A 27470-nucleotide genomic window follows, 5' to 3' on the forward strand; every position below is an offset into this window, starting at 1 on the left:
TCATCTTCTCCTCATGCCTCTCTCTCCGCTCTCTCTCTCCCTCCCTCTCACCTTCCTTCTTCCCTGCTCTCTCCTTCTGCATCCCTCTCTCCCTCCCTCTGTCTCTCTCTCTCTCCTTCACCCTCTTCCACTACCCCCTCTCCTCTCTCTTTCTCTCGATTCAATTCAATGAAATTCAATGAGATGTATTGGCATGGGAAACATATGTAGATAATATACAAAAGTGAAATTGTCATGACTCCCACCGAAGGTGGCGCCCCCTCCTGCTCAGGTGGCGCTCGGCGGTCGTCGTCACCGGCCTCCTAGCTGCCACTGATTCCTTTTTGTTTCCCCCTTTCTGTTATTGTTTGCACCTGTCCTTAGTGGGGTTGATTAGCGGGGCTATATTAGCTAGCTGGTCAGCCTGCTCTTTGTGCGGGATTGTTTATCTGTTAGTTGCTTTGTTATGCGCTGTATTGTATTTAGCGCTAGTGCGTGGGTTGTCGCTCACTGTGTTTTGTCCCCTGTGTTTGGGGCACTTTGATTTTTGTGTGCACTGAGTTCACTATTTGGGGTGGCAGGTGTTTTGCTGTGTCGCACATTAAAAAGCCCTCACCCGTATCGCTGCTTCCTGCGTCTGATTCCTCCTCCACTACGCCTAAGCATTACAGAAATAAACAAAAATTCATCAAAAGTTCCAAAAGAATAGACACTACAAATGTCATATTATGTACAGTATATATACAGTGTTGTAACGATGTGCAAATGGTTAAAGTACAAAAGGGAAAATAAATAAGCATAAATATGGGTTGTATTTACAATGGTGTTTGTTCTTCACTGGTTGACCTTTTCTTGTGGCAACAGGTCACAAATCTTGCTGCTGTGATGGCACATTGGAATATTTCACCCAGTAGATATGGGAGTTTATCAAAATTGGGTTTGTTTTGTAATTATTTGTGGATCTGTGTAATCTGATGGAAATATGTGTCTCTAATATGGTCATACATTTGGCAGGAGGTTAGGAAGTGCAGCTCAGTTTCCACCTCATTTTGTGGGCAGTGTGCACATAGCCTGTCTTCTCTTGAGAGCCAGGTCTGCCTACGGCGGCCTTTCACAATAGCAAGGCTATGCTCACTGAGTCCGTACATAGTCAAAGCTTTCCTTAAGTTTGGGTCAGTCACTTTGGTCAAGTATTCTGCCACTGTGTACTCTCTGTTTAGGGACAGATAGCATTCTAGTTTGCTCAGTTTTCTGTTAATTATTTCCAATGTGTCAAGTATTTATCTTTTTGTTTTCTCATGATTTGGTTGGGTCTAATTGTGTTGCTGTCCTGGGGCTCTGTGGGGTGTGTTTGTGTTTGTGAAAAGAGCCCCAGGACCATCTTGCTTAGGGGACACTTCTCCAGGTTCATCTCTGTGTAGGGGATGGCTTTGTTATGGAAGGTTTGGGAATCGCTTCCTTTTAGGTGGTTGTAGAATTTAACGGCTCTTTTCTGGATTTTGATAAATAGCGGGTATCAGTCTAATTCTGCTCTGCACGCATTATTTAGTGTTCTACGTTGTACATGGAGGATATTTTTGCAGAATTCTGCATGCAGAGTCTCAATTTCGAGTTTGTGTCACGCCCTGACCTTAGATTGCCGTTTATTTTCTCTATTTTGGTTAGGCCAGGGTGTGATTTGAGTGGGCATTCTAGATTTTGTATTTCTATGTTTATTCTATGTTTTCTATTTCTTTGTTAGGTTCTAGTTTTTGTATTTCAATGTTGGTTTGTTTGGGATGATCTCCAATTAGAGGCAGCTGGTCCTCGTTGTCTCTAATTGGAGATCATACTTAAGTAGTTATTTTTTTCTTCCAATTTCAGTTGTGGGATCTTGTTTTTGCCTGCAGAACGTGACGTTCGTGTTTTTTTTGTTTATTGTTTTTGTATAGTGTTCTGAGTTAAAAAATAAATATCTATCATGAGCACTCAACACGCTGCACTTTGGTCTACTCCTTACGACGAGCGTCACAGTTTGTCCCATTTTGTGAATTCTTGGTTGGTTCTCTCTCTCTCTCTCTCTCTGATCCTCTGCTTTCTCCCTCCTCTCTATACCTCCCTCTCCCCCGGTCTCTCTCATTATTTTACTCCTTTCTTCAACCTCATATGCAGGACATTTACAATTTTTACAGTGTTAATATGTGTATATATATATTTTGTGTATTTATTTATGTTCTTTATTACTTTTACTGTTTTATTTCACTTTGAGCTGCATTGTTGGAGCTCTAAGTTGAACATTTTCACTGTACCGTATAATAAACCTGAAACCCTGTACATGTGACTTAAAATTCGAATCTAATCAAATCTAAGCATTCTAAAAAATAGCTTACTAAGGAGAGAGAGAACATTATTTTATAATGACACAACAATACATCTATCAACCACCGCCAAAAATAATAATCATGTTTGTTCTTCACCTGAGAAAATCCTAAACATGCTTCAGTGTGCAGTAAGTAACACCTCTATCTCCATATTTGCCTCTTGATAATGCAAAATGCGGTGTAATATTAACCAGTCTTTCTTGACAGTTTGCTGCAACATGCACAATCAAGCTCATCCCCCAAATATTGGAAGGTTCTTACCCATCTCTCCCAGAGAGCTTCTCATCTGAACTCCGCGACCTCCTGTGACATCTTCCAACAAAACCCGACCATTAGGCCTTCAGCTGGTGACATCATGGCAAAACCCTTCATTATCAGTTTCCTCACAAAAAAGGTTTGTTATACAAGATCATATGATCAATTCATATAATTTGTTTGTTAATTAATTAATTAATCCATTCATCCATAAATTCATTCATTCAATCATATGATCTGTCTAAACAAATTTTCTATTGAGTGAGAACTGTGGAGGAACTCCAGATCACCTTGTACAAGCTGAGAACTCTGGCAGATGGCTTGGAGAGTATGCACAAAGGCACCACCATAGGCAGTCTGACGGGATGTGTTATTGGGGCAGCTGGAGGAATCACCTCTATAGTGGGGCTCATCCTGGCTCCCTTCACTCTGGGCGCCTCCCTGATCGTCACTGGGGTAGGTATTGGGGTGGCTGTCGCTGGTGGAGCCACAGCCGGAGTATCAAACATCACCAACATGGTCAATCAGTCTACCGACTGCCTAGCCATCAAGAACATCATCAAGGAGTTCCAGGAGAAGATGAACTCTGTGGTGACATCTCTATAAGACATCACTGAGGGTTTGGAGACACTGAGGGCAAGTGGCTCTTAACATAGGAAATGACAATTTCAATGCAAATGCTGGGGTAAATGCTGGGGCGGGTTTGGGAGGGGCCTGGGGTGCATACCAGAGCTCTTCTGATTTCTCTGGGTGGCCACCATTGGCAATGTGGTAGCCCAAACTTCCAGTACAGTTTGTGTGGCAGAGGTGGCAACAGGAATATTTTCAGCTTTTTTTGTATCTGTTGATATCTTCCTCATCGCCATGGATGCCAAAGAGATCACAACATCCGACAGGCGAAGGCGAATGAACAGCCGGGTGATACCAGTATGTTAGAAGGGATGGACACAGACTCCACCACTGAGCTGAACCCTGCATGTGAAGAACCAAAGGCTGAGGTCAAGTCAGAGACCATGAAGTTCATCCAGACGATCAGAGAGACAGCTGAACAGCTACAGGAGAGCCTGGACGAACTGAGTGACGTCATCTCATTCATTCCTTAGAGGACTGTTACTTAGACAACTGAGACTACTCAGTTTTATTGATTGTAAAAGACGCAGAAACAAGAAATAGAACAGAAACACAGGTATTGGCAGTGTGACTCTGACACCCTGATAGGCCTACAGGTTGTAATCATCATTCCTTGTTCCATTCTCAAATGCTTACATCCACAGGCACACCTCCAATTGACTCAAATTATGTCAATTAGCCTATCAGAAGCTTCGAAAGCTATGACATAATTTTCTGGCATTTTCCAAGCTGTTTAAAGGGACAGTCAACTTAGTGTATGTAAACTTCTGACCCACTGGAATTGTGATACAGTGAATTATAAGTGAAATAATCTGTCCGTAAACAATTGTTGGAAAAATGAATTGTGTCATGCACAAAGTAGATGTCCTAACTGACATGCCAAAACTATTGTTTGTTAACAAGAAATTTGTGGAGTGGTTGAAAAATGAGTTTTAATGACTACAATCTAAGTGTATGTAATCTTCCGACTTCAACTGTACACACAAGCACACTCTTTAGGGGCCCCCGTGCCCGGACGAGGGAACCCCACACTCAGCGGGATGTAGACTACAGGATGGAACAATACTTGTTGGCAGGTGGGTGGATCCATGAGATTGATGCGCATGTGAAAAAGGTCCAGCCAGGGACGCTCAGCTGGGGCACGCGGTAAATTCAGCTCTCGCCAAAACAAACTTCAAAGGTTGTCCTTTCATTTTTCTAAGAAGCAGGATTCTATAAGAGAGGAGATCAATATGAACGTGTAATAGATGTTTCACTGTTCTGGGTAGGCATAAGTGTCCAGTTGTCTTATTTGCTATGATGTCCTTGCAGTAGGAGCATGTGTAGGCTAGCGTTTCTCTCCTTGCAGGCGGACATGACATGGCCTCACAGAGCGAAGCCAACATTTTTCAGTCAAACCATTGACCAACTTTGCCGATGCAAAATTGCGAGGAGCCAAGGCCACAATAAAGTGTATTTTGTTACTTCTGATTTGTAACTACCTACATGCTTTCTAATAGTGAAATAACTTCCAGGCTTGTATCTTAACCATCAGAAATTTACATGAGAAAGTTGACAAAGGCTGAACAGTCGAGGAACCCTCAACAAGGGACCCATTTACAGTGTACAGTCAGGGAAGGAGAGAGAGAGAGAGATAGGGTGGGAGGAGAAACTGGGAGGAGAGTTGAATTAATGAATTAAAATGTCCTGAGTCCAGTTGAGTGACTGAATAGGCTACTTTTTCATTTATAAAGAGAGACAAGAGAAAATGTCAGAGAAGAGAGACACTCCAACTTCTACATGAACCCGAGAACCATCACAGCTTTACATTCAACGGGGACATTGAAACTATTTTATTACATGATAACTCTGTAACATTCAATCGGAACTGGTACCGACTGACACTTCAGCTTCAGAGCAACCATTGATTTGTGTTTGGTAGCCTAAATTCGGTCTTAGCTACTGAAACGTGGTTGATTTGAACTTTTTGTAATAACTGTAATGTTGTTAGGCCTATTAGAATTACAATGGAAATATGTAGAACTATAATCAGGATCGAAATCTGTAGACAATGAAAGTTGGGTCTTGTGAACATCCGTGTGAGAGAACTGTCAACAAGTGCGCATTGCTTCAATGCATGAGGTCGCTCTGATCAACCAAAAAGGCAAATAGTCAACTTGCTCATTCCGCTACATCAATTTCTTTTCATGGTTTTTGGGCGATACAAACTACTTTTTCCAAGTCTCAAAATTGCATTCAACAATTGCAACAAAAGGTGAGTGATGACCAGCACATTAATCAATAGGCCTAAATTCAATTTGTTTTTACTACTAGATCATCATTCACATAACTTAATGCATCTCCAAGTTGTTATGATAGCGACAGAGCAACAGGATGTGGTGACTTCTCGCATGAGCGACAGCAGGGATAGGTAGATATATGACCTATATATAAAGGCCAGCACTCACTTGATGAAGAGTTATTAAGTAAAAAAAATGTTTGTATGCATGTTCCACCCTCTTCATGAGAAATAACCATAGAATAAAGAAATACACAATTTGAATGCTACTTTGGCTTGGTATTGCAAAGAGAACATAAGCAGAGAGAACACAGGTGCATCCACACAGAGATAACAGGATGAGCATATCAGTGCTACAGATGTAGAATCTTAATTTGAGCCAGTTTGTTACAGAAGGAAAAATTCCTGCCGGAACAGTAAACGTGAATTATTATGTGGATTATAATTAATGGGAATTTTTTGTAGAGGTTGATACTTTTTGGTTAGGGCAAATCAAAAAATGGAGAAGCTTTTTTAAACCTTGAATACACTACAAGTTTGCATTTCCTGCTGTGCAGGAAAATTCTCAGCAATCAAAAGAGTGATCAAATTAAGATCCTACATCTGTACTATGTAGGCTACAGGTGAGTGTTTTTGCAGTAGCCCACTGTGTCTGTGGCATTTATAAAAGGGGCTGCAGTTTGTGAACACCTGCATGCATCTAAAATGACCATTTGGATGCTGGAATCATTTTTCTTCCTTCTCTCCGTCACCCCTTAATAATAAGTCTGTCCATTTTCTAGTCACCTTTACAGCATTGACTACACAGTCAATCAATAAAACTATGTATTTAGAGAAAGTATTTGATTTGAATGGATCCTACAGGTGTTTATTAATCATTTCTGGCGACTTGGTTGAATCTGTTTAGGAATGAATCGTCACTTTGCTGGAGGCCCAGCTGTTTCTGGAGTTTCTGTTAAATACAGTAGCAGCATTACTACAGCCTCATGTCTAAAGTGGAAAAGAAAAGTTTTAGATACTGTATTTTAGTGTAGACAATATATTATACTGTAGATACTGTATTAGCGATGATGAGTGTTCTAAATCACACCTGTAGGAAGACAACCTGACCCGGGACACATTGAGGAAGATCACCATGGATACTGTGGGTACTTGAAACACAAATAGTTTGGCTAAGAAGTTGTTTTAGAATTTGTATGGATTACTTGTTGCAGTGTTTGGAGAGGCTGTGTGGGGATTTTTACACCTTATACAGTTCATGTACATGGAAGTAGGGGTGCTGATAAATCAGAATAAAAACGGCTTTTTTTTCACAATATTAATGTACTGGGCCTTTATTACTCCTGTACGAGCAGACATAAATAGTTGTCAGCAGCGCGGGGGGAAAAATGACCCCCCCCCCCCCCGACAAAAAAACAATCTTCAGAGTTGTTCAGGTGTCATATTGAGTGGTCGTTGAAAGCCTGTGTAGGGTACATAAGACTCTCAAACTTATCCTCATCAAACCGGCTGGTGCATAGTGCGACACTAAACGATCTCCACTTCTGGCCAAGTTTTATTTTGGTTGAGAAGTTGTCGTCCTGTTTGCACTGTCCTTTCCATTTTTTTTGCGGGGCTGTTGCTGTAGTGTTTGCATGGGTTGCTCGGAGGTCGTTGGAGTGTTGTGTAGAGGTTGTTTGGGGATTTTGGTAGGGTGAACACACAGGGGAAGGAAGGAGTGTGCTGAAGTGCAACACTCAGGAATACTAATGAGCATCTTTTTGTCACCAATCTGTTTTAATACACCTCTCTCTCACATGGATTCTATCCCTCTCTCCACATATCTTTCTCTCGGATTCTCGCTCTCTCTCTCTCTCTCGCTCTCTCTCAATCCTCTCTTTCCCTTTTGTTGCCCCCTCACACTCTCCAACATATACTCACATATGATCACACAGTCACACACAGTCACACACACACTCCCTCTCTCTCACTCACTCAGTCGTATTTTTCAATGGTGGCTTTTGTCCCTTTCATCTACTCTCTAAACAAAGGATTCTTGTGCACACAGGACAGAGTGAGAGGGAGATGGAGAGAGGGAGAAATGGAGGAAGAGAGATTATAGTCGAGAGGAAGACACAGAAGTGTTAAAAGGAATACTGAAGTGAGCGGAAATAATTGTAACAGTTTGGTCTATGACAATGATAAAGTGTCACAAACATTGTTTCGGGAAAAGTTAACATTAGTATAGCCCATTGAGATGACCGTGTTGTGTATGTCCCCGTACATGTGAGTGTGTTTACTGTATGGCCTCAATAAGGTTCAGAGGTCAGCTGTGAATGCACTTAGCCTATCACAAGTCACAAGTGCCTCCTCACTCCCCATCTTAGTATTCTGAGCACAGAAATTTACACAGATCCCTATTCATACTCACAGTGTGAGCTCCAGCACCAGAGAGAGAGGAAGGGAGGGAGGGAAGAGAGAGGCAGGAATAGAGTAAGCGAGTGGGGACACACAGAGAGAAAGGTCAGAAAGGAGAGTGTGTATCCGACTGCCTAGTTCTCTGGCTTTGCTATGGTTGGTTATTTTTTATTGGATCCGGAAAGCAGATGCAGGAAGAGACAAAAGGACCGTTTAGCCAAGAAAGAGGGCGAGAGTGTGAGAGCAAAAGAAAGAAGGATAGAGAGAGAGAGAGAGAGAGAGAGAGAGAGAGAGAGAGAGAGAGAGAGAGAGAGAGAGAGAGAGAGGATACAGCAGGACATCCTGAAGGATGCTCGGGCCAAAGTCACACACAAACAACAAGTATCCATATCCACAAGGAGAAAAACATGCCTCTTACTAGCCCTGATAACACACAAGCTATATTCTCTGTCTATCCTGCCTCCACAAACCACACCACGTAATTCATTCTCTGACACAGAAACACATTTAATGGGAGGTGAAAATAAGCTCAATAAGTGACACACCTGATGGGACCTGATGAATGTCCCATTTGAGCTGCACATGGTAGTAGACCACTGCGGTAGTGAGGGTCTAATCATCAAAGTCATCAATTATTATAGGCTCATGTTAGGGTAATAGTTTGAGGTCTTATGAAAGTCCACAACCACTAAAAGTGTAAAGCAGTAAGACGATTAAATGATTTTATTTTCATCGTTATGGATGAAGGGATAATGAAAGAGATGTAGACCATGTCAGGGATTAAAGCACATTTGTAAATGGTTGATCCATCATCTCTCATTCATAGATATTTCTTTGTCTTTATTTGTTACTTTTATTTCTTATTCTTCTTTTTTTTTAGGTATATATATTTTTTAACTGCATTGTTGGTTAGGGTTTGTAAGTAAGCATTTCACTGTAAGGTCTAGTCCTGTTGTATTCGGCGCATGTGACAAATACAATTTGATTTGATTTGATTTGATACTACATGCTGCTTTTCTATTCCAGTTTTTGGATGGGGAATAAGTAAGCCTTGTTTCTGTTCCTCTCGATCCAGCCAGCCTGATGTGCTGCAGACACAGGAGTCCCTTAGCATTATAGAGGGTTTTTTTAACGTGAAAAGACAGCTGCAACTGCACTCTGAAAGGGGGATTTTACTTTGAAAGGGGAGCTGCTGCTCCATCTGAAAAGAGAAGGATGAAGAGAACGAGTAAGAGAGAGTTTTAAATGGACCACCTTGGACAGCAACAGGCCTGCCTCTGTCCACTTGAAATTTTGTTATTGTGTGTCACATTTATAATCTCCCTCTCTTTCTCTCTCCCTCTCTCAATGTCTTCCTCTACCCCCCAAAATGTTCCACTCCTGTCATCTCTTTCATTCATTCCCTTATCAGCTTTTCTCCTCTATTCCTTTCCTATTCTCTCCTTTCTCACAAACCCCATCTTTTCAACTTGTTTTTCATAAACTTTATCTCTTCGTCTTTCTGACCCACCTCTCCCTCTTCACCCCTCTCCCTCCTCACCCCTCTCCCTCACTTTCCTTTCCCTCCCATTTATCCACTCAATCTCCCCCTCAACCCTTTCCCTCTCCTCGCATAAAGCTGCTGCCATGACCTCGGCCACTCCCCCGTCCTCACGTGGCTCCTCCCCCGACAAGGTGTGTCACTCAATGACTCAGACGGAGGTTCTGAAGCCGCTGCTGGGGGCGGTGGGGGTGGCGGCAGGGGAAGCAGCGACAGCGGTCTGTGCGCTCCGACGGAGACGGCGTGTTCTCTCCAAGGACGGGCACAGCAACGTGCGCATCGAGCATGTGAGCGGGCGCGGGGCGCTGTACCTGCGTGACATCTGGACGACCTTCCTGGACATGCAGTGGCGCTACAAGCTCTTCCTGTTCTCGGCCACCTTCGCCGGGACCTGGTTCCTGTTCGGGGTTCTGTGGTACCTGGTGGCGCTGGTGCATGGAGACCTGCTAGGTGAGGATGGAGGGAGGGGAAAGGGGGAGCAGAGGGTGGAAAGAGCAGGGGCGGAGAAAGAGAGAGAAGGAGATAGAGAACATAAGTCAAAAAGAGGGGGAACGAGAGAGGTGTAAGAATGTGCCTTCCTTAGTTTAGCCCTTTCTCGTGTCATATCAACAGTTTGTTCTTCAACCACCTTGTATATCAAACTATCTGCTCAGAACCTTGCCTCTCTCCCTGTATCTCTGCTCTCCCTCTTCCCAGAGTTTGACCCGCCGTCCAACCACACCCCGTGTGTGATGCAGGTGCAGACCCTAACGGGGGCGTTCCTCTTCTCGCTGGAGTCCCAGACCACCATTGGCTACGGCTTCCGTTGCATCACAGAGGAATGTCCTGCCGCCATCATCCTCCTCATCCTCCAGCTTGTCATTACCATGGTTCTGGAGATCTTCATCACAGGAACCTTCCTCGCCAAGGTACCTCACCGTGTCCTGGGCATATCAATATGATGGTTACTATTACCATCCCATTCATTAATAAAGCCTAGCACCACACTACACTCAACAGTTTCTTGTGTGCATCAAGAATGGTCCACCATCCAAAGGACATCCAGCCAACTTGACACAACTGTGGGAAGCATTGGAGTCAACATGGGCCGGCATCCCTGTCGAACGCTTTCGACACCTTGTAGTCCATACCCCAACGAATTGAGGCTGTTCTGAGGGCAAAATGGGGTGCAACAGGATATGTTACAGATAGCATTGTGGGTAGTGTAGTTCACCATGCTACATTGTGTGGCTCTGACACACTCTTCCCCCATCTTCCTCAGGTGGCGCGGCCCAAGAAGAGAGGCGAGACAGTGAAGTTCAGCCAGCACGCCGTGGTGTCCAATCACGAGGGCCGACCCTGCCTCATGATCCGAGTGGCCAACATGCGCAAGAGCCTGTTACTGGGCTGCTCGGTATAGACAGTGTGTGTGTGTGTTAGTGATTGAGTTTGAGTATTACAAACAGAAAAAATATTTCATGAAAAAATGGATCACCATGGTAGATATAGGTTGTTGTCGTCATGTTAAGCTTCTTCAGGATTCTCACTCATGTACCGCCTTACAATTTAATATGACTCAATTTTGGCTCCCAGGTAACAGGGAAGTTGCTCCAGACATCTCAGACCAAGGAGGGGGATACAGTGCGACTGGACCAGAGGAATGTTCCCTTCCAGGTGGACATGTCCAGTGACAGCCCCTTCCTCATCCTCCCACTCACCTTCTACCACATCATTGACGACAGCAGCCCACTCAGAGCCTGGGCCGCCAAGGGTACGAGTCTCAATAACGTTGAAACCTTTACTGCAGTGGGCTAAATCAGGGTCACACAGAGTGTTTCTTAGTAGTCTTAAACAAATCTACTTTGAAACAAAAGTATACACCTCAGACACATGGTTATGGGCTTAAAAAAAAGAAGACACCTGTACCATGTCAGATATAGAGTTGAAATGTATTACATTTTGAGTTTGCATCCCAATATTACACTTTATATACATTACAGAAGACTGAACTATAACTTAACAGTCTGACATAGAAACACAGGATTTTAGACGTTTTAAAAAAATATATAAAAATCTTGATTAATGATGAAAAAGATGAATAACATTCCACACACAAGGCCAAAGAGTGTGCTTTTGGTCATTGACTGCAGGAAAAGGCTCCCATTATGTTTTCTTAGAGCATGTACGACGAGTAACCTTTCCTGAAACCTGAAGAGTTATTGGACTTGTGTATTCTTGTTCTATAGGTCCCATTTTATGTCAAGTGTCCTTAAAGCCATGTCTTTACACGGGAGTAATATAGTAGGCAGGTAGAGTGTAGTTACAGGTACAGTGTAGTGTTCTTGTTCCCAAGGTGCTGTGGTAGCAGTGGTTTTTGGTTTAGTGAACTACAGTACTGTACAGTCTGTGTAAAGTAGGTGAAGTTGTTGCTATCGTTTACGTCTCACATGTCTTGATCCTCAATAGGAGGACAGGGTCCATTGGAGTGTGGGAACTGAAACAAATCCGTGTGGAGCGAAAGAGAAGGGTGAATTTAGGAGGTTAGAGATTAGTGTTGTGATGGAGAGAGGGGACATGGCAGTAGATGGATGGGGGAGCATGTTTTTGTGTGTGTGTGTGTGTGTGTGTGTGTGTGTGTGTGTGTGTGTGTGTGTGTGTGTGTGTGTGTGTGTGTGTGTGTGTGTGTGTGTGTGTGTGTGTGTGTGTGTGTGTGTGTGTGTGTGTGTGTGCATACATTCTGTATGTGTGTATATGTGTACTGAATGTTTATGTGTGTATTCTTACATACTATGTGTGTGTTTTGAGGGACTGCACCGGGAGAGGGCTCTCTCTCTGTGTGTGTGTGTGTGTGTGTGTGTTTGTGGAATGTGTGTGTAAGTGGGTGCCAGGGTGTCTCATTAGAAGACAATGGGGTACAGTCCAATACAGTGAGGGGTGGGGGATCCTGTTACAGGAGGACAGGCCTCTCATCACCACTAACCACTGGGTTATTACCGACCCACTCTGATTGCTGATCTACCTCTACACTGCTCTGCCTCTCCACTACTGCGCTGCCACTCCACTACTGCGCTGCTCTTCCACTCCACTACTGCGCTGCTCTGCCGCTCCACTACTGCGCTGCGCTGCCGCTCCACTACTGCGCTGCTCTGCCTCTCCACTACTGCACTGCTCTGCCTCTCCACTACTACGCCGCTCTGCCTCTCCACTACTACGCTGCTCTATCTCTCCACCACACCTCTCATCACCACAGGGCTATTACTGACCCACACTGATCAGTGATATACCTCTACACTCCTGCGCTACTCTACCTATCCCCTCCTCTCTGAAACTGACTCTCACTCCTCACTTCTCTCTACCTCTCCACTCCTTCACTGAACTATACCCTTAGAAAAAAGGTGCTATTTAGAACCTAAAAGGGTTCTTTGGCTGTCCCCATAGGATAGATAACCCTTTGAAGAACTAGGTTTGGTTCCAGGTAGAACCCTTTCCTCAGAGGAGTTTTGGTTCTACCTGGAACCAAAATGGGTTATTCTATGGGGACACCTGAAGAACCCTTTTGGAACCCTTTTTCTAAGAGCGTATCTCTCAATTCCTTCGTTGCCCTATTGCTTCGCTCCTTTGATTCTAGCTCTCTACTACTTCACTGCCCTACCTCTATCTTTCCACTCCTTTGCTGCCCCTCCACTCCTCTCTGATACTGACTCTCACTCCTATCTCTCCACTCCTTCACTGCTCTACCTCTCCACTCTGATAGTGACTCTCACTCCTATCTCTCCACTCCTCTCTGATACTGACTCACTCCTCTCTATCTGTTTTATCTGCAGCACTGTGTGGTATGTATGTATGCTTATCTCTCCACATCTCTCTTCCTGTGCACCCTATCCTTCTCTACTCAACGAAGCAGTTCTCTTTCTCTCTCTCTCTCCTGTCTATTATGAATTTCTGTCTAGTTGAGCCGCCAGACTCCTCCTGTTAAATTGACTGTGCTCAGATTATATGGTATTGTATTACTGTACACTTAATAAGGCTTTTTAATGATGCCTGACCCCAGATAACACTCCTTTTTGCTTTGGCTTCACACTGTGTACCTTGAACATGTAAGTAATATCTGAACAAATCTTAATACTATATAAAAGTAGCATGCATAATACTACTATTAGAAGTATCATAATACTAATAGTACATAATACTACAGTCATTTCCCCTGCAGTATCTATGGATCTAGTTTCTACTACGGCCTCCTCTCACAGTAGCTCTGCTCGCAACTCCCCATGATGCATTTCTGTAGATATATCTGGAACTCTAGGGACTGGAAAGTAGCTACCATGAATTTGACAGTAATTGTCAGGCAGCTCGGTGACAAGTAAAATTCTCTATTTAATATTTCAGTAGACCTACTGTAATATACTGAATCAAAGCAAGTACTGTGTAATGACGCACACAGTACAAAATCGTAAAATGTACTGTATTATACTGTAAAAAAGTAAATCGGACAAATTTAATGAATAAATGGATGAATTAAATTCATTGAGGGGAGGGGTTTGAATTTCACAATATTTTACTGTAATTACAAGGAATTAGTGCAAGCAGGTTGGCTGCTAGGTAAAGTGTTTACACATTACAGCATATTAATGAATATTTGTTGTTTTATATTACTTGCACTTCTAGAGGCCTTAACCTGTTATGGCTAGGGGGCAGTATTTTCATGGCTGGATAAAAAACGTACCCGATTTAATCTGGTTACTACTCCTGCCCAGTAACTAGAATATGCATATAATTATTGGCTTTGGATAGAAAACACTCCAAAGTTTCTAAAACTGTTTGAATGGTGTCTGTGAGTATAACAGAACTCAAATGGCAGGTCAGAACCTGAGAGATTCCTTTACAGGAAGTGAACTGTCTGACCATTTCTTGAACTTCTTTGCCATCTCTATCTTTTACAAAGGATCTCTGCTCTAACGTGACACTTCCTACGTCTTCCATGGGCGCTCAGAGCCCGGGAAAAAACAGAATGTCGTCATCCCAGCCCCAGGCTGAAACACATTATCGCCTTTCTCAAGTGGCCGATCAAGGGACTGTGGGCTTAGGCGCGTGCCCTGGCCGCCCCCCGTCTTTGTGATTTTTCCTCTGTTTGCCGAAAAGGAGATTCCCGGTCGGAATATTATCGCTTTTTTACGAGATAAATTGCATAAAAATTGATTTTAAACAGCGGTTGACATGCTTCGAAGTACGGAAATTGAATATTTAGAATTTTTTTTGTCATGAATTGCGCCATGCGCACGACCCTGATTTACCATTTCGGATAGTGTCTGGGACGCACGAACAAAACGCCGCTATTCGGATATAACGATGGATTATTTTGGACCAAACCAACATTTGTTATTGAAGTAGCAGTCCTGGGAGTGCATTCTGACGAAGACAACAAAAGGTAATCAAACTTTTATAATAGTAAATCTGATTTTGGTGAAGGCTAAACTTGCCGGGTGTCTAAATAGCTAGCCCGTGATGGCTGGGCTATGTACTTAGAATATTGCAAAATGTGCTTTCACCAAAAGCTATTTTAAAATCGGACATATCGAGTGCATAGAGGAGTTCTGTATCTATAATTCTTAAAATAATTGTTATGCTTTTTGTGAACGTTTATCGTGAGTAATTTTGTAAATTGTTAGCAAATTCCCCGGAAGTTTGCGGGGGTATGCTAGTTCTGAACGTCACATGCTAATGTAAAAAGCTGTTTTTTGATATAAATATGAACTTGATTGAACAAAACATGCATGTATTGTATAACATAATGTCCTAGGTGTGTCATCTGATGAAGATCATCAAAGGTTAGTGCTGCATTTAGCTGTCTTCTGGGTTTTTGTGACATTATATGCTAGCTTGAAAAATGGGTGTCTGATTATTTCTGGCTTGGTACTCTGCTGACATAATCTAATGTTTTGCTTTCGTTGGCTGTCACGACTCCTACCGAGGGTGACTCCTCTCCCTGTTCGGGTGGCGCTCGGCGGTCGTCGTCACTGGCCTACTAGCTGCCACCGATCCCTTTTTCCCTTTGTTTGTTTTGTATAATTAGTTTCACCTGTTTTCATTTAGGCTTGTTAGTTGGACTATTTAAGCCAGTAGGCCCGCCTGTTCTTTGTGCGGGCTTGATGATCCTTCCACTGTGTTCTGTGTGGTGGATAGTATATTTTGGCCGTTTGTATTTTGGTGCGCCCGGCATTTTGGGGGGCGAAATACTTTTGTGCGTAATAAAACGCTACATTGAACTTTCTGTCTCCTGCGCCTGACTCCGCACCCACTACGCCCAGACCGTTACAACCTGTTGTATTCGGCGCATGTGACAAATAAAATTTGATTTGAGGTTGGGTCGTCATCATTGTCTGAAAAAGGGGGTTGTGAGGTGAGGCGTTCTTCCAGCTCCCCATTGTCTAGGAGTTTGGAGGGGTAGGAGGCAGGGCCATAACCAGGGTTAACCAGTGTTTGAGTTATAGTGTGGTCTCGAAGGGGGGGGAAGGTTTAATTTTTTTGGAAAAGCTAATTTCCTGCATTTCTACACAATAAAGAAATGCTAAAATGCTACATGGAGAACAACAAAAACAAGCAAAAATGACTCCAGCCATTATCACCTTGGCTGCTGTAGGTTCATTCACCTCAGTCAATCTACAGTCGTAGACAAAAGTTTTGAGAATGACACAAATATACATTTTCACAAAGTCTGCTGACTCAGTTTGTATGATGGCAATTTGCATATACTTGAGAATGTTATGAAGAGTGATCAGAAGAATTGCAATTAATTGCAAAGTCCCCCTTTGCCATGCAAATGAACTGAATCCCAAAAAACATTTCCACTGCATTTCAGCCCTGCAAAAAAAGGACCAGCTAACATCATGTCAGTGATTCTCTTGTTAACACAGGTGTGAGTGTTGACGAGGACAAGGCTGGAGATCACTCTGTCCTGCTGGCTGAGTTCTAATAACAGACTGGAAGCTTCAAAAGAAGGGTGGTGCTTGGAATCATTGTTCTTCCTCTGTCAACCATGGTTACCTGCAAGGAAACACGTGCTGTCATCATTGCGTTGCATAAAAAGGGCTTCACAGTCAAGGATATTGCTGCCAGTAAGATTGCACCTAAATCAACCATTTATCGCATCATCAAGAACTTCAAGGAGAGCGGTTCAATTGTTGTGAAGAAGGTTTCAGGGCGCCCAAGAAAGTCCAGCAAGCGCCAGAACCGTCTCATAATGGTAATTCAGCTGCGGGATCGGGGCACCACCAGTACAGAGCTTGCTCAGGAATGGCAGCAGGCAAGTGTGAGTACATCTGCACGCACAGTAAGGCGAAGACTTTTGGAGGATGGCCTGGTGTCAAGAAGGGCAGCAAAGAAGCCCTTCTCTCCATGAAAAACATCAGGGACAGACTGATATTCTGCAGAAGGTACAGGGATTGGACTGCTGAGGACTGGGGTAAAGTCAGTTTCTCTGATGAATCCCCTTTCCGATTGTTGGGGCATCCGGAAAAAAGCTTGTCCGGAGAAGACAAGGTGAGCGCTACCATCAGTCCTGTGTCATGCCAACAGTAAAGCATCCTGAGACCATTCATGTGTGGGGTTGCTTCTCAGCCAAGGGAGTGGGCTCACTCACAATTTTGCCTAACACAGCCATGAATAAAGAACGGTACTAACACATCCTCTGAGAGCAACTTCTCCCAACCATCCAGGAACAGTTTGGTGATAACTAAGTGGCTCGGGGAACAAAACATTGATATTTTGGGTCCATGGCCAGAAACTCCCCAGACCTTAATCCCATTGAGATCTTGTGCTCAATCCTCACGAGGTGGGTGGACAAACAAAACCCCACAAATTCTGACAAACTTCAAGCATTGATTATGCAAGAATGGGCTGCCATCAGTCAGGATGTGGCCCAGAAGTTAATTGACAGCATGCCAGGGCAGATTGCAGAGGTCTTGAAAAAGAAGGGTCAACACTGGAAATATTGATTCTTTGCATCAACTTGATGTAATTGTCAATAAAAGCCTTTGACACTTATGAAATGCTTGTAATTATACTTCAGTATTGCATAGAAATATTTTACAAAAATATCTAAAGACACTGAAGCAGAAAACTTTGTGGAAACTAATGTTTTTGTCATTCTCAAAACATTTGGCCACGACTGTACAAACACATTGTCACACCCTGACCTGAGAGAGACTTTTTATTTCTCTATTTTGTTAGGTCAGGGTGTGGGGTGGGCATTCTATGTGTTGTATTCTTTGTTTTGGCTGAGTATGGTTTCCAATCAGAGACAGCTGTCTATCGTTGTCTCTGATTGGGAATCATACTTAGGCAGCCCTTTTTCCCTCCTTCAGTGTGGGATCTTGTTTTTGTATAGCTCATTAAGCCTGCAGAACGTGACGTTCGTTTTCTGTTGTTTATTATTTTGATTTAGTGTTCTGAGTTATAATAAATACTGAACATGAGCACTTACCACGCTGCACCTTGGTCTCCTCCCTTCAACGATCGTCACAGAAGAGCCCACCACAAAAGACCAAGCAGCGTGGTTCGGAGCAATGGACCTGGGAAGACATCCTGGATGGAAAGGGATCCTGGACGTGGGAGGAGATCCAGGTTGGATGGCATCGCCTCCCATGGGACCAGGTGGAGGCAGCGAGAGCAGAGCGGCGATGAGACGAGGAACTAGCACGGCAACGACGGAAGCACGAGAGGCAGCCCCCATTTTTTGGGGGGGGCACACGGGGAGATTGGCAGAGTCAGGGTGGTGACCTGAGCCAACTCCCCGTGCATACCGTGGGGAGCAAGTGACTGAGCAAGCACCGTGTTATGCGGTGATGTGCACGGTGTCGCCAGTGCGCATTCACAGCCCGGTGCGCTCTGTGCCAGCGCCCCGCATTTGCAGGGCTAGAGTTAGCATTCAGCCAGGAAGGGTTGTGCCAGCTCTACGCTCGAGACCTCTAGTGCGCCTCCACGGCCCAGTATACCCTGTGCCTGCTCCACGCACCCGGCCTCCAGTGAGTCTCTCCAGTCTGGTACGCCCTGTGCCTGCTCCTCGCACTTGCCCTGAGGTGCGTGTCACCAGTCTGGCGCCACCTGTGCCAGCCCCACACATCAGGCCTCCAGTGCGCCTTCCCAGTCCAGAGCTTCCGGCGACGTCCCCCAGTCCGGAGCCTCCAGTAACGTTCCAGTGACGTTCCCCAGTCCAGTGAGACCTGTTCCAGGCTCCACGTAAGAAGCCTCCAGTGATGATCCATGGCCCGGAGCCTGTAGTGAGGATCCATGGCAAGAAGCCTGTAGGGATGATCCATGGCAAGAAGCCTGTAGGGACGATCCATGGCACGGAGCCTCCAGTGATGATCCATGGCACGGAGCCTCCAGTGACGGTCCATGGCACAAAGCCTCCAGTGACGATCCATGGCACAAAGCCTCCAGTGACGATCCATGGCACAAAGCCTCCAGTGACGATCCATGGCACAAAGCCTCCAGTGACGATCCATGGCACAAAGCCTCCAGTGACGATCCATGGCACAAAGCCTCCAGTGACGATCCATGGCACAAAGCCTCCAGTGACGATCCATGGCACAAAGCCTCCAGTGACGATCCATGGCACAAAGCCTCCAGTGACGATCCATGGCACAAAGCCTCCAGTGACGATCCATGGCACAAAGCCTCCAGTGACGATCCATGGCACAAAGCCTCCAGTGACGATCCATGGCACAAAGCCTCCAGTGGTGATCCATGGTGAGGAGCCTGTAGCGATGATCCATGGCGTGGAGCCTGCAGCGACGGTCCCCAGTCCGGAACCTCCTGAGACGGCCCACAGTCCGGAAACTCCTGAGACAGTCCGCAGTCCGGAAACTCCTGAGACGGTCCGCAGTCCGGAACCTTCAGCGAGGGTCCGCAGTCCCGAACCTTCAGCGACGGTCCGCAGTCCGGAACCTTCAGCGACAGTCTCCAGAGTCTCCGGCGGCCGTCTGCAGCCCAGAGTCTCCAGCGGCCGTCTGCAGCCCAGAGTCTCCGGCGGCCGTCTTCAGCCCAGAGTCTCCGGCGGCCGTCTGCAGCCCAGAGTCTCCGGCGGCCGACTGCAGCCCAGAGTCTCCGGCGGCCGTCTAAAGCCAAGAGCCTCCGGCGGCCGTCTGCAGCCCAGAGCCTCCGGCGGCGGCCTGCAGCCCAGAGCCTCCGGCGGCGGCCTGCAGCCCAGAGCCTCCGGCGGCGGCCTGCAGCACAGAGCCTCCGGCGGCGGCCTGCAGCACAGAGCCTCCGGCGGCGGCCTGCAGCACAGAGCCTCCGGCGATGATCTACAGTACAGAGCCTCCGGCGATGATCTACAGTTCGGTGGCACAAAAGCGGAGGGATCAGTGGGCGGAGCGGGGGCTATGCCCCAAACCGGAGCCGCCACCATGGGTAGATGGCCATCCAGACCCTCCCCTATAGGTTCAGGTTTGCGGCCGGGAGTCCGCACCTTTGGGGGGGGGGTACTGTCACGCCCTGACCTGAGAGAGACGTTTTTTTTCTCTATTTTGTTAGGTCAGGGTGTGGGGTGGGCATTCTATGTGTTGTATTTCTTTGTTTTGGCTGAGTATGGTTTCCAATCAGAGGCAACTGTCTATCGTTGTCTCTGATTGGGAATCATACCTTCGACGATCGTCACACACATAGCTTATTATCTATACAATTGGAATGTTATACTCCTGTAAGAGGGGAAATATGAGAAATGATTCAGCGACTGTTCAGTCAGTTGTAATGATGAATTGCATAAAATCATCAACTCTTTACGTAGATGTCTCTTTTCTCAAATTACATAGCATTGACATTTGTTTTCCTAGGCATTACTAATCAAGCTCCGCACAAACAGACATCAATGGAGCACACAGATGATCGTATTATTACGTTCACATGAATTATTAGAATATTACTTAAGATTCTGAATTAATATCAGTGATGTAGTGGTAAAACAAGTGGGTAATGGATAATACGAACAACAACCGATATAAACTAAAATGTACAACATTTTTATAACTGTATTGTTTGCATTTTAATGTAGACCTATAGGGAAGATAGGCCATGTGGAGATGTTCATATTGAAACGCAACATCCTTTTTTTTGTTTCTAACTTGTTTCTAACTGATAAGATTAGTACAGATTATCTCAGGGGACCCCACATTGGGCACCGACCCCAAGTTTGGGAACTGTACTAACCTCTTTCTCTGCTTGCTTGCTCTCGCTCCCTCTCAGTCTCCTCTGCTTCCTCTCTGTCTCCTCTGCTTCCTGTTGCTTGCATTGCAGCCTGCCTCAGCCTCACCACTGAGCACCACATCACTCAGTAGTCTACTTTGTAATGCAAAGTAATTATGAGAACTTAGTAACCAATTTATTTCTCCTGCTGAGGCAGGCTCTGTTTAAAGTTAGCCTCTTACTTCATCCTTCTAGCTAGCTAAGTAATTTTAGCCAGAGCCTTTGCCGGTAGCTAGCCATCTGACTGACATACAGTTGAAGTCAGAAGTTTACATACACCGTAGCCAAATACATTTAAACTCAGTTTCTCACAATTCCTGACATTTAATCCTATTAAAAATTCCCTGTCTTAGGTCAGTTAGGATCACCACTTTATTTTAAGAATGTGAAATGTCAGAATAATAGTAGAGAGAATGATTTATTTCAGCATCACATTCCCAGTGGATTCCACATAATTGTCCTTCCTCATGATGCCATCTAGTTTGTGAAGTGCATCAGACCCTCCTGCAGCAAAGCACCCCCACAACATGATGCTGCCACCCCCGTGCTTCACGGTTGGGATGGTGTTCTTCAGCTTGCAAGCCTCCCCCTTTTTCCTACAAACATAATGATGGTCATTATGGCCAAACAGTTCTATTTTTGTTTCATTATACCAGAGGACATTTCTGCAAAAAATATGATCTTTGTCCCCATGTGCAGTTTAAAACCGTAGTCTGGCTTTTTATGGCGGTTTTGGAGCAGTGGCTTCTTCCTTGCTGAGCGGCCTTTCAGGTTATGTCGATATAGGACTCATTTTACTGTGGATATAGATATTTCTGTACCCGTTTCCTCCAGCATCTTCACAAGGTCCTTTGCTGTTGTTCTGGGATTGATATGCACTTTTCGCACCAAAGTACGTTAATCTCTAGGAGACAGAACGCGTCTTCTTCCTGAGCAGTATGAGGGCTGTGTGGTCCTATGGTGTTTATACTTGCATACTATTGTTTGTACAGATGGACGTGTTACCTTCAGGCGTTTGGAAATTGCTCCCAAGGATGAACCAGACTTGTAGAGGTCTACAATTTTTTTCTGAGATCTTGGCTGATTTCTTTTGATTTTCCCATGATGTCAAGCAAAGAGGCACTGAGTTTGAAGATAGGCCTTGAAATACATCCACAGGTACACCTCCAATTGACTCAACTGATGTCAATTAGCCTATCAGAAGCTTCTAAAGCCACAACATAATTTTCTGGAATTTTCCAAGCTGTTTAAAGGCACAGTCATCTTAGTGTATGTAAACTTCTGACTACTGGAATTGTGATACAGTGAATTAATCTGTCTGTATACAATTGTTGGAAAAATGACTTTTCTTATGCACAAAGTAAATGTCCTAACCGACTTGCCAAAACTATAGTTTGTTAAGCGACTGTATAAGCAACTACCAGTTGTGCACTCATTCTAAGAGAGTTGTTTTTTGTTTGTTTGGGGGAATTGCCTTTTGTTCGGCATCTTGCAAACACCGTCAGCAGCTTCTCAAGTTTTGTCTACTTCTCTAGTGAAACGGCTCCGAGCTGGGGTAATTTGTTTCACTTCTCAGGCCCTCCTCGGCCTGTGCCAAGAGAGGGCGGAGTTAGCCGTTTGAGAGAGTGGTGTTATGGTGTTGGCCCTTACCCTGCCGGCGTAGGAACTGGGGCAGGTTCTGAAGAAATAGCCCCTCTGACTAACTAGACTGTCTACCACATACCATGCATTGTGTGCTGTATGTGTGTGTGTGCTTGCCACAGCAGGTTGGTGCCACCTTAATTGGGGAGGATGGGCTTGTGGTAATGGCTGGAGTGGAATAGTATCAAATACATGGTTTCCATGTGTTTGATGCCATTCCATTCACGCCGTTCCAGCCATTATTATAAGCCGTCCTCCCCTCAGCAGCCTCCACTGGTGCATGCGTACATGTGTGTGTGCTTGTGCGTTTGTGCATGGGCATGTGTGTGTGTTACGAAACACTGTTTTTGCCTCAGTGAGAGCAGTACTGGGTTCAGGTTAGGATAAGGGCTGTTTTCACAGATGACGGAACATCTCTGAGTGTGGGCTGTTGACCCAGGTGTGTGCTTGTTGGGAGTGTATATGTCTTGTTTGTGTAATGGTGGTTGTGTGTTAGTGAAAGGTGACGCGCATGTTAATGGTATCCTTATGTATATGTTTTCTTTATGGGTCTTGGTATGAATGTGTGATCGGATTTCAGGAACAACTGCTTGAACAGTGTGCTTGAATGTGGCGTGTATCTTTAGTGTTTGTGTGCTTGATGTTCTTTATGAGTTTAGTCATTTGTGTTTATAGTAAGTGTGTGTTTTTGTGAGTAGCTGTGTGGGTTTTATGTTTTGGAGCAGGCTTGTAGATAGAGAGTATGTGTATGGTAAGAGGCCACACACTAACTTCTCTCAATGGACTGTGTTTATATCTCAGTCGCCATGGTGCACTTTAGCTTTGGTTTTACGCAAGGAAGTCCCACGCCATTTAGTCCATATATTTTGTGATCTGGATTCAGCAGAGAAATCAGATGGTAAGTTAAGATAACATTTAGCCTTTTATTGTTACAGACCATTCTGGCTTATGCATATTTAGTGCTAAAGAGTTTGTATCTTTCTTTCATTCTCTCTGTCGTAGGAGGGGGATGGACGGATCCGGATCTGGCAGACTTTGAGCTGCTGGTGATCATGAGTGCCACGGTAGAGCCCACCTCCGCCACCTGCCAGGTGCGCACCTCCTACCTGCCTGACGAGATCCTGTGGGGGTATGAGTTCCCCCCCGTGGTCTCCCTGTCCCCCTCGGGGAAGTATGTGGCCGACTTCGCCTTCTTCGACAAGGTGGCCAAAACAAAGACCACCCCCCTCTTCAAACAGGCCTCGCCCCCAAGCCCAGCCATGCGCTCTTCCCGTTACCAAGGCAGCAGCAGAGGGGGCGCGGAGGAAGGGGCAGACCCGGAGAAGATCAAACTGGAGGAGAGCTATAGAGGGGAGGAGAGGGGGAGGGGCAGGGGGAGAGATAGTCTTCTCAGTGTCCGTATCAGCAATGTCTAGAGAGAGAGAGCACGAGTAGGATGCAATGAGAGAGCAAGGAGAAATTATATGTATGGAGATTAAACAATTATCAAGTGAGAAAACATTATTGAATGCAATAGAGATGAGCTGCTCCCCTGTTGGGAAACGTGAACACAAAACACACACTTACACACATGCGCTTGTGTTTTGGATTTGATGGGAATGTATCACCCCTTGTGGTTGATAAGGATTCCACAAGCGATAACCTGGAAAGGGACAACATACTGTACATCCCATCTGGGTTTACTGTACTGTAATCAAAGAGGGACTAAGGGGGCTTTTTAAACTTCATATGTCTGTATTTTCTTTATGAAAGTACTTGTAACTATAAAGGTTGACTGGTTTATGTGAACATAACATGGTTTACTTGGACATAATCACAGAATCATGGTACTGTTTCTGTTTTTTACACAAAAAGGTACTCTGTCCGCAGGAGATGGGAGTGGAAGCACTGGAAAACAAACTATTTTTCTTTAAGGATTTTGACTGAATATATCATATTGTATGTATGTGTATTTGTCCCTATCGATGCGAACAATGGCAGTACTCATTCTTCTGAATATATGTTTAGCAGGGCTGGGGTAAATTACGTTTCAATTCCAGTCAAAAAAGTAAACCAAATTCCAAATCAAAATGGTCCTTCTTGAAAAGCATTGAAAATAATTGTAATTTCAGTGTACTGGCATTGAAATGGAATTGACACCAACCCTGATGTTTAGAGTTTGTTCTTTTATGTTTTCTTTTCACTGGAATATATGCATTGAAGATGTATGTTAACAATACTAAAAGCACTTTAACTTGGTGGAAAATTGTACTTTACACAATGGAGAGTAATGGGACTAACTTCCTAATTTCATGCGCTGCGTGTGTCTGTGTGCGTGTGTGCAAACATATTTATATGAGTCAATGTGAGTGCAATTCTGAATGTGTATGTACTTCTTATTCATACTGCACTTCAAAACCTGAACACTTCCGTGGCCATTCTAAAACATGCCACTTAACTATGCCTTTTGATATGCCAATGTAATTTTTACAGTACAGTCGTGGCCAAAAGTTGAGAATGACACAAATATTCATTTTCACAAAGTCTGCCGCCTCAGTTTGTATGATGGCAATTTGCATATACTCCAGAATGTTATGAAGAGTGATCAGATGAACTGCAGTTAATTGCAAAGTCCCTCCTTGCCATGCAAATGAACTGAATACCAACAAAAACATTTCCACTGCATTTCAGTCCTGCCACAAAAGGACCAGCTGACATCATGTCAGTGATTCTCTCGTTAACATAGGTGTGAGTGTTGACGAGGACAAGGTTGGAGATCACTCTGTCATGCTGATTGAGTTCGAACAACAGACTGGAAGGTTCAAAAGGAGGGTGTTTCTTGGAATCATTGTTCTTCATCTGTCAACCATGGTTAGTTGCAAGGAAACACGTGCCGTCATCATTGCTTTGCACAAAAAGTGCGTCACAGGCAAGGATATTGCTGCCAATAAGATTGCACCTAAATCAACCATTTATCGGATCATCAAGAACTTCAAGGAGAGCAGTTCAATTGTTGTGAAGAAGGCTTCAGGGCGCCCAAGAAAGTCCAGCAAGCGCCAGAACCGTCTCCTAATGTTGATTCAGCTGCGGGATCGGGGCACCACCAGTACAGAGCTTGCTCAGGAATGGCAGCAGGCAGGTGTGAGTGCATCTGCACACACAGTGAGGCGAAGACTTTTGGAGGATGGCCTTGTGTCAAGAAGGGCAGCAAAGAAGCCCCTTCTCTCCATGAAAAACATCAGGGACAGACTGATATTGTGCAGAAGGTACAGGGATTGGACTGCTGAGGACTGGGGTAAAGTAATTTTCTCTGATGAATCCCCTTTCCGATTGTTTGGGGCATCCGGAAAAAAGCTTGTCCGGAGAAGACAAGGTGAGCGCTACCATCAGTCCTGTGTCATGCCAACAGTAAAGCATCCTGAGACCATTCATGTGTGGGGTTGCTTCTCAGCCAAGGAAGTGGGCTCACTCACAATTTTGCCTAAAAACACAGCCATGAATAAAGAATGGTACCAACACATCCTCCGAGAGCAACTTCTCCCTACCATCCAGGAACAGTTTGGTGACGAACAATGCCTTTTCCAGCATGTTGGAGCACCTTGCCATAAGAAAAAAGTGATAACTAAGTGGCTCGGGGAACAAAACATCGATATTTTGGGTCCATGGCCAGGAAACTCCCCAGACCTTAATCCCATTGAGAACTTGTGGTCAATACCTCAAGAGGCGGGTGGACAAACAAAACCCACAAATTCTGACAAACTTCAAGCATTGATTATGCAAGAATGGGTTGACATCAGTCAGGATGTGGCCCAGAAGTTAATTGACAGCATTCCAGGGCGGATTGCAGAGGTCTTGAAAAAGAAGGGTCAACACTGGAAATATTGACTCTGCATCAACTTCATGTAATTGTCAATAAATGCCTTTGACACTTATGAAATGCTTGTAATTATACTTCAGTATTCCATAGTAACATCTGACAAAAATATCTAAAGACACTGAAGCAGCAAACTTTGTGGAAATTAATATTTGTGTCATTCTCAAAACCTTTGGCATCGACTGTACATTACACCAACTCTTCTCTTTCATGATATCATTAGCATTGCCATTCAGAGGATATTGAAGTCCTTTTCTATGGTGCCAGTAAATGTATTTTGTAATGCCGGTCAGAGCTGTGTAGGTCAGAGGGTTTGGTTCATCAGGGCCACATTAAGTAGCCAAACGTTGTCAAACGTTGCAGATAGAAATACCACGAATAGAGCTGACCTGATTCCTTATTCTACATGTCAGACAGAGATGTTTGTTTTACATAGCATATTTTTACATGCTATGTCCTGCTGAACGTACCCCATGTCTGCGATTGTTTTTAATGTGTTGCCAGGCCAGGGCCCATCTCTAATAATGGAACATCATCACCCTACACCGTAAAACAAAGTGTTTAGGATCTGAATTTGGATTTAAACGAGTCAAATAATTCAGATGAAAACACGTCACAGTGTTTAGATTGTAAACACCGCAACATTTTTATTCGCTGTAACACTTTAGTCACATAAACACGTTTATTCAACACAAGGCATTTAGGTTTTAAACACTGAGGGTGTTTGAACACTGCCCTATTTGCATACTGTACAACACAGCATGTCTTTTGAGTGAATGTGAGAGATACCCACCTATGACTGTATTTGTTAGTGACAGTGAAATGGTTGTTGCATTCAATGAAGCCTTCACCAAGCGCCTGCCTATGTTAATGCGTTTCAATTTAAAGTAAACCCTGTATGACCACAAATTATACATTTCATAAGGTCTTTAGTTATGGCTTAGTTATCATTGAAATTATAGTCTGATCCTGGCTCATGGACCACATCAGACCTGCAAGTCACAATACGCTGGTTTGTGAAGTGATTAGTAATTCCTATCGGAATCCAGCCAGAAAATGAATAGCCAACAATTTGAATCTTTTATCACCCAAAACCTGCACTCAGAATGACTGCTATGGTGAAGGACTTCTTGTGAATTTCCAGCAGACTAGACGCTTATGATATTTCTGCCTTTCTCAGTTCCCCTAAAAAAAGTATTATAAAAAAGGGAAAAGGAGAAAACCTTAAATTGCACCACCATCTAACCCTGCACCTATACACTATCCACTCCAAAAACCCACCCCATCACACTACTTGGCCCTAAACAATCTTAC

General features: G+C 44.4%; 1 protein-coding gene across 3 annotated transcripts; it reads left to right on the forward strand.

The window, feature by feature from the left end:
• Nucleotides 1-4906: 4906 nt before the first annotated feature.
• LOC106608990 (ATP-sensitive inward rectifier potassium channel 10-like) lies at nt 4907-25312 on the forward strand. 3 transcript variants are annotated; one of them, XM_014207305.2, is made up of 6 exons: nt 4907-5478; nt 9518-9889; nt 10136-10347; nt 10701-10832; nt 11012-11189; nt 23306-25312. In XM_014207305.2, exons 2-6 carry the CDS (start codon nt 9526-9528, stop codon nt 23716-23718), a joined length of 1299 nt encoding a protein of 432 aa, XP_014062780.1. In that variant the 5' UTR covers nt 4907-5478; nt 9518-9525; the 3' UTR covers nt 23719-25312. The 3 variants fall into 3 exon arrangements, with proteins under 3 accessions (XP_014062780.1, XP_045577746.1, XP_045577747.1); XM_045721790.1 differs by having other exon boundaries at nt 9311-9889; nt 23306-25311; XM_045721791.1 differs by lacking the exon at nt 4907-5478 and having other exon boundaries at nt 9389-9889.
• Nucleotides 25313-27470: the final 2158 nt, after the last annotated feature.

Source organism: Salmo salar, chromosome ssa07 (genome assembly GCF_905237065.1).
Source record: "Salmo salar chromosome ssa07, Ssal_v3.1, whole genome shotgun sequence".
In the NCBI taxonomy this organism is placed as follows: domain Eukaryota; kingdom Metazoa; phylum Chordata; class Actinopteri; order Salmoniformes; family Salmonidae; genus Salmo; species Salmo salar.

Excerpts from the sequence above, each read along its gene's own strand:
- LOC106608990 (XM_014207305.2), top strand. The coding sequence starts at position 9,526 with ATGACCTCGGCCACTCCCCCGTCCTCACGTGGCTCCTCCCCCGACAAG. Across the intron at positions 10,348-10,700 it reads CAGGAACCTTCCTCGCCAAG|GTGGCGCGGCCCAAGAAGAG; the intron begins GTACCTCACCGT and ends CATCTTCCTCAG. Across the intron at positions 11,190-23,305 it reads CAGAGCCTGGGCCGCCAAGG|GAGGGGGATGGACGGATCCG; the intron begins GTACGAGTCTCA and ends TCTCTGTCGTAG.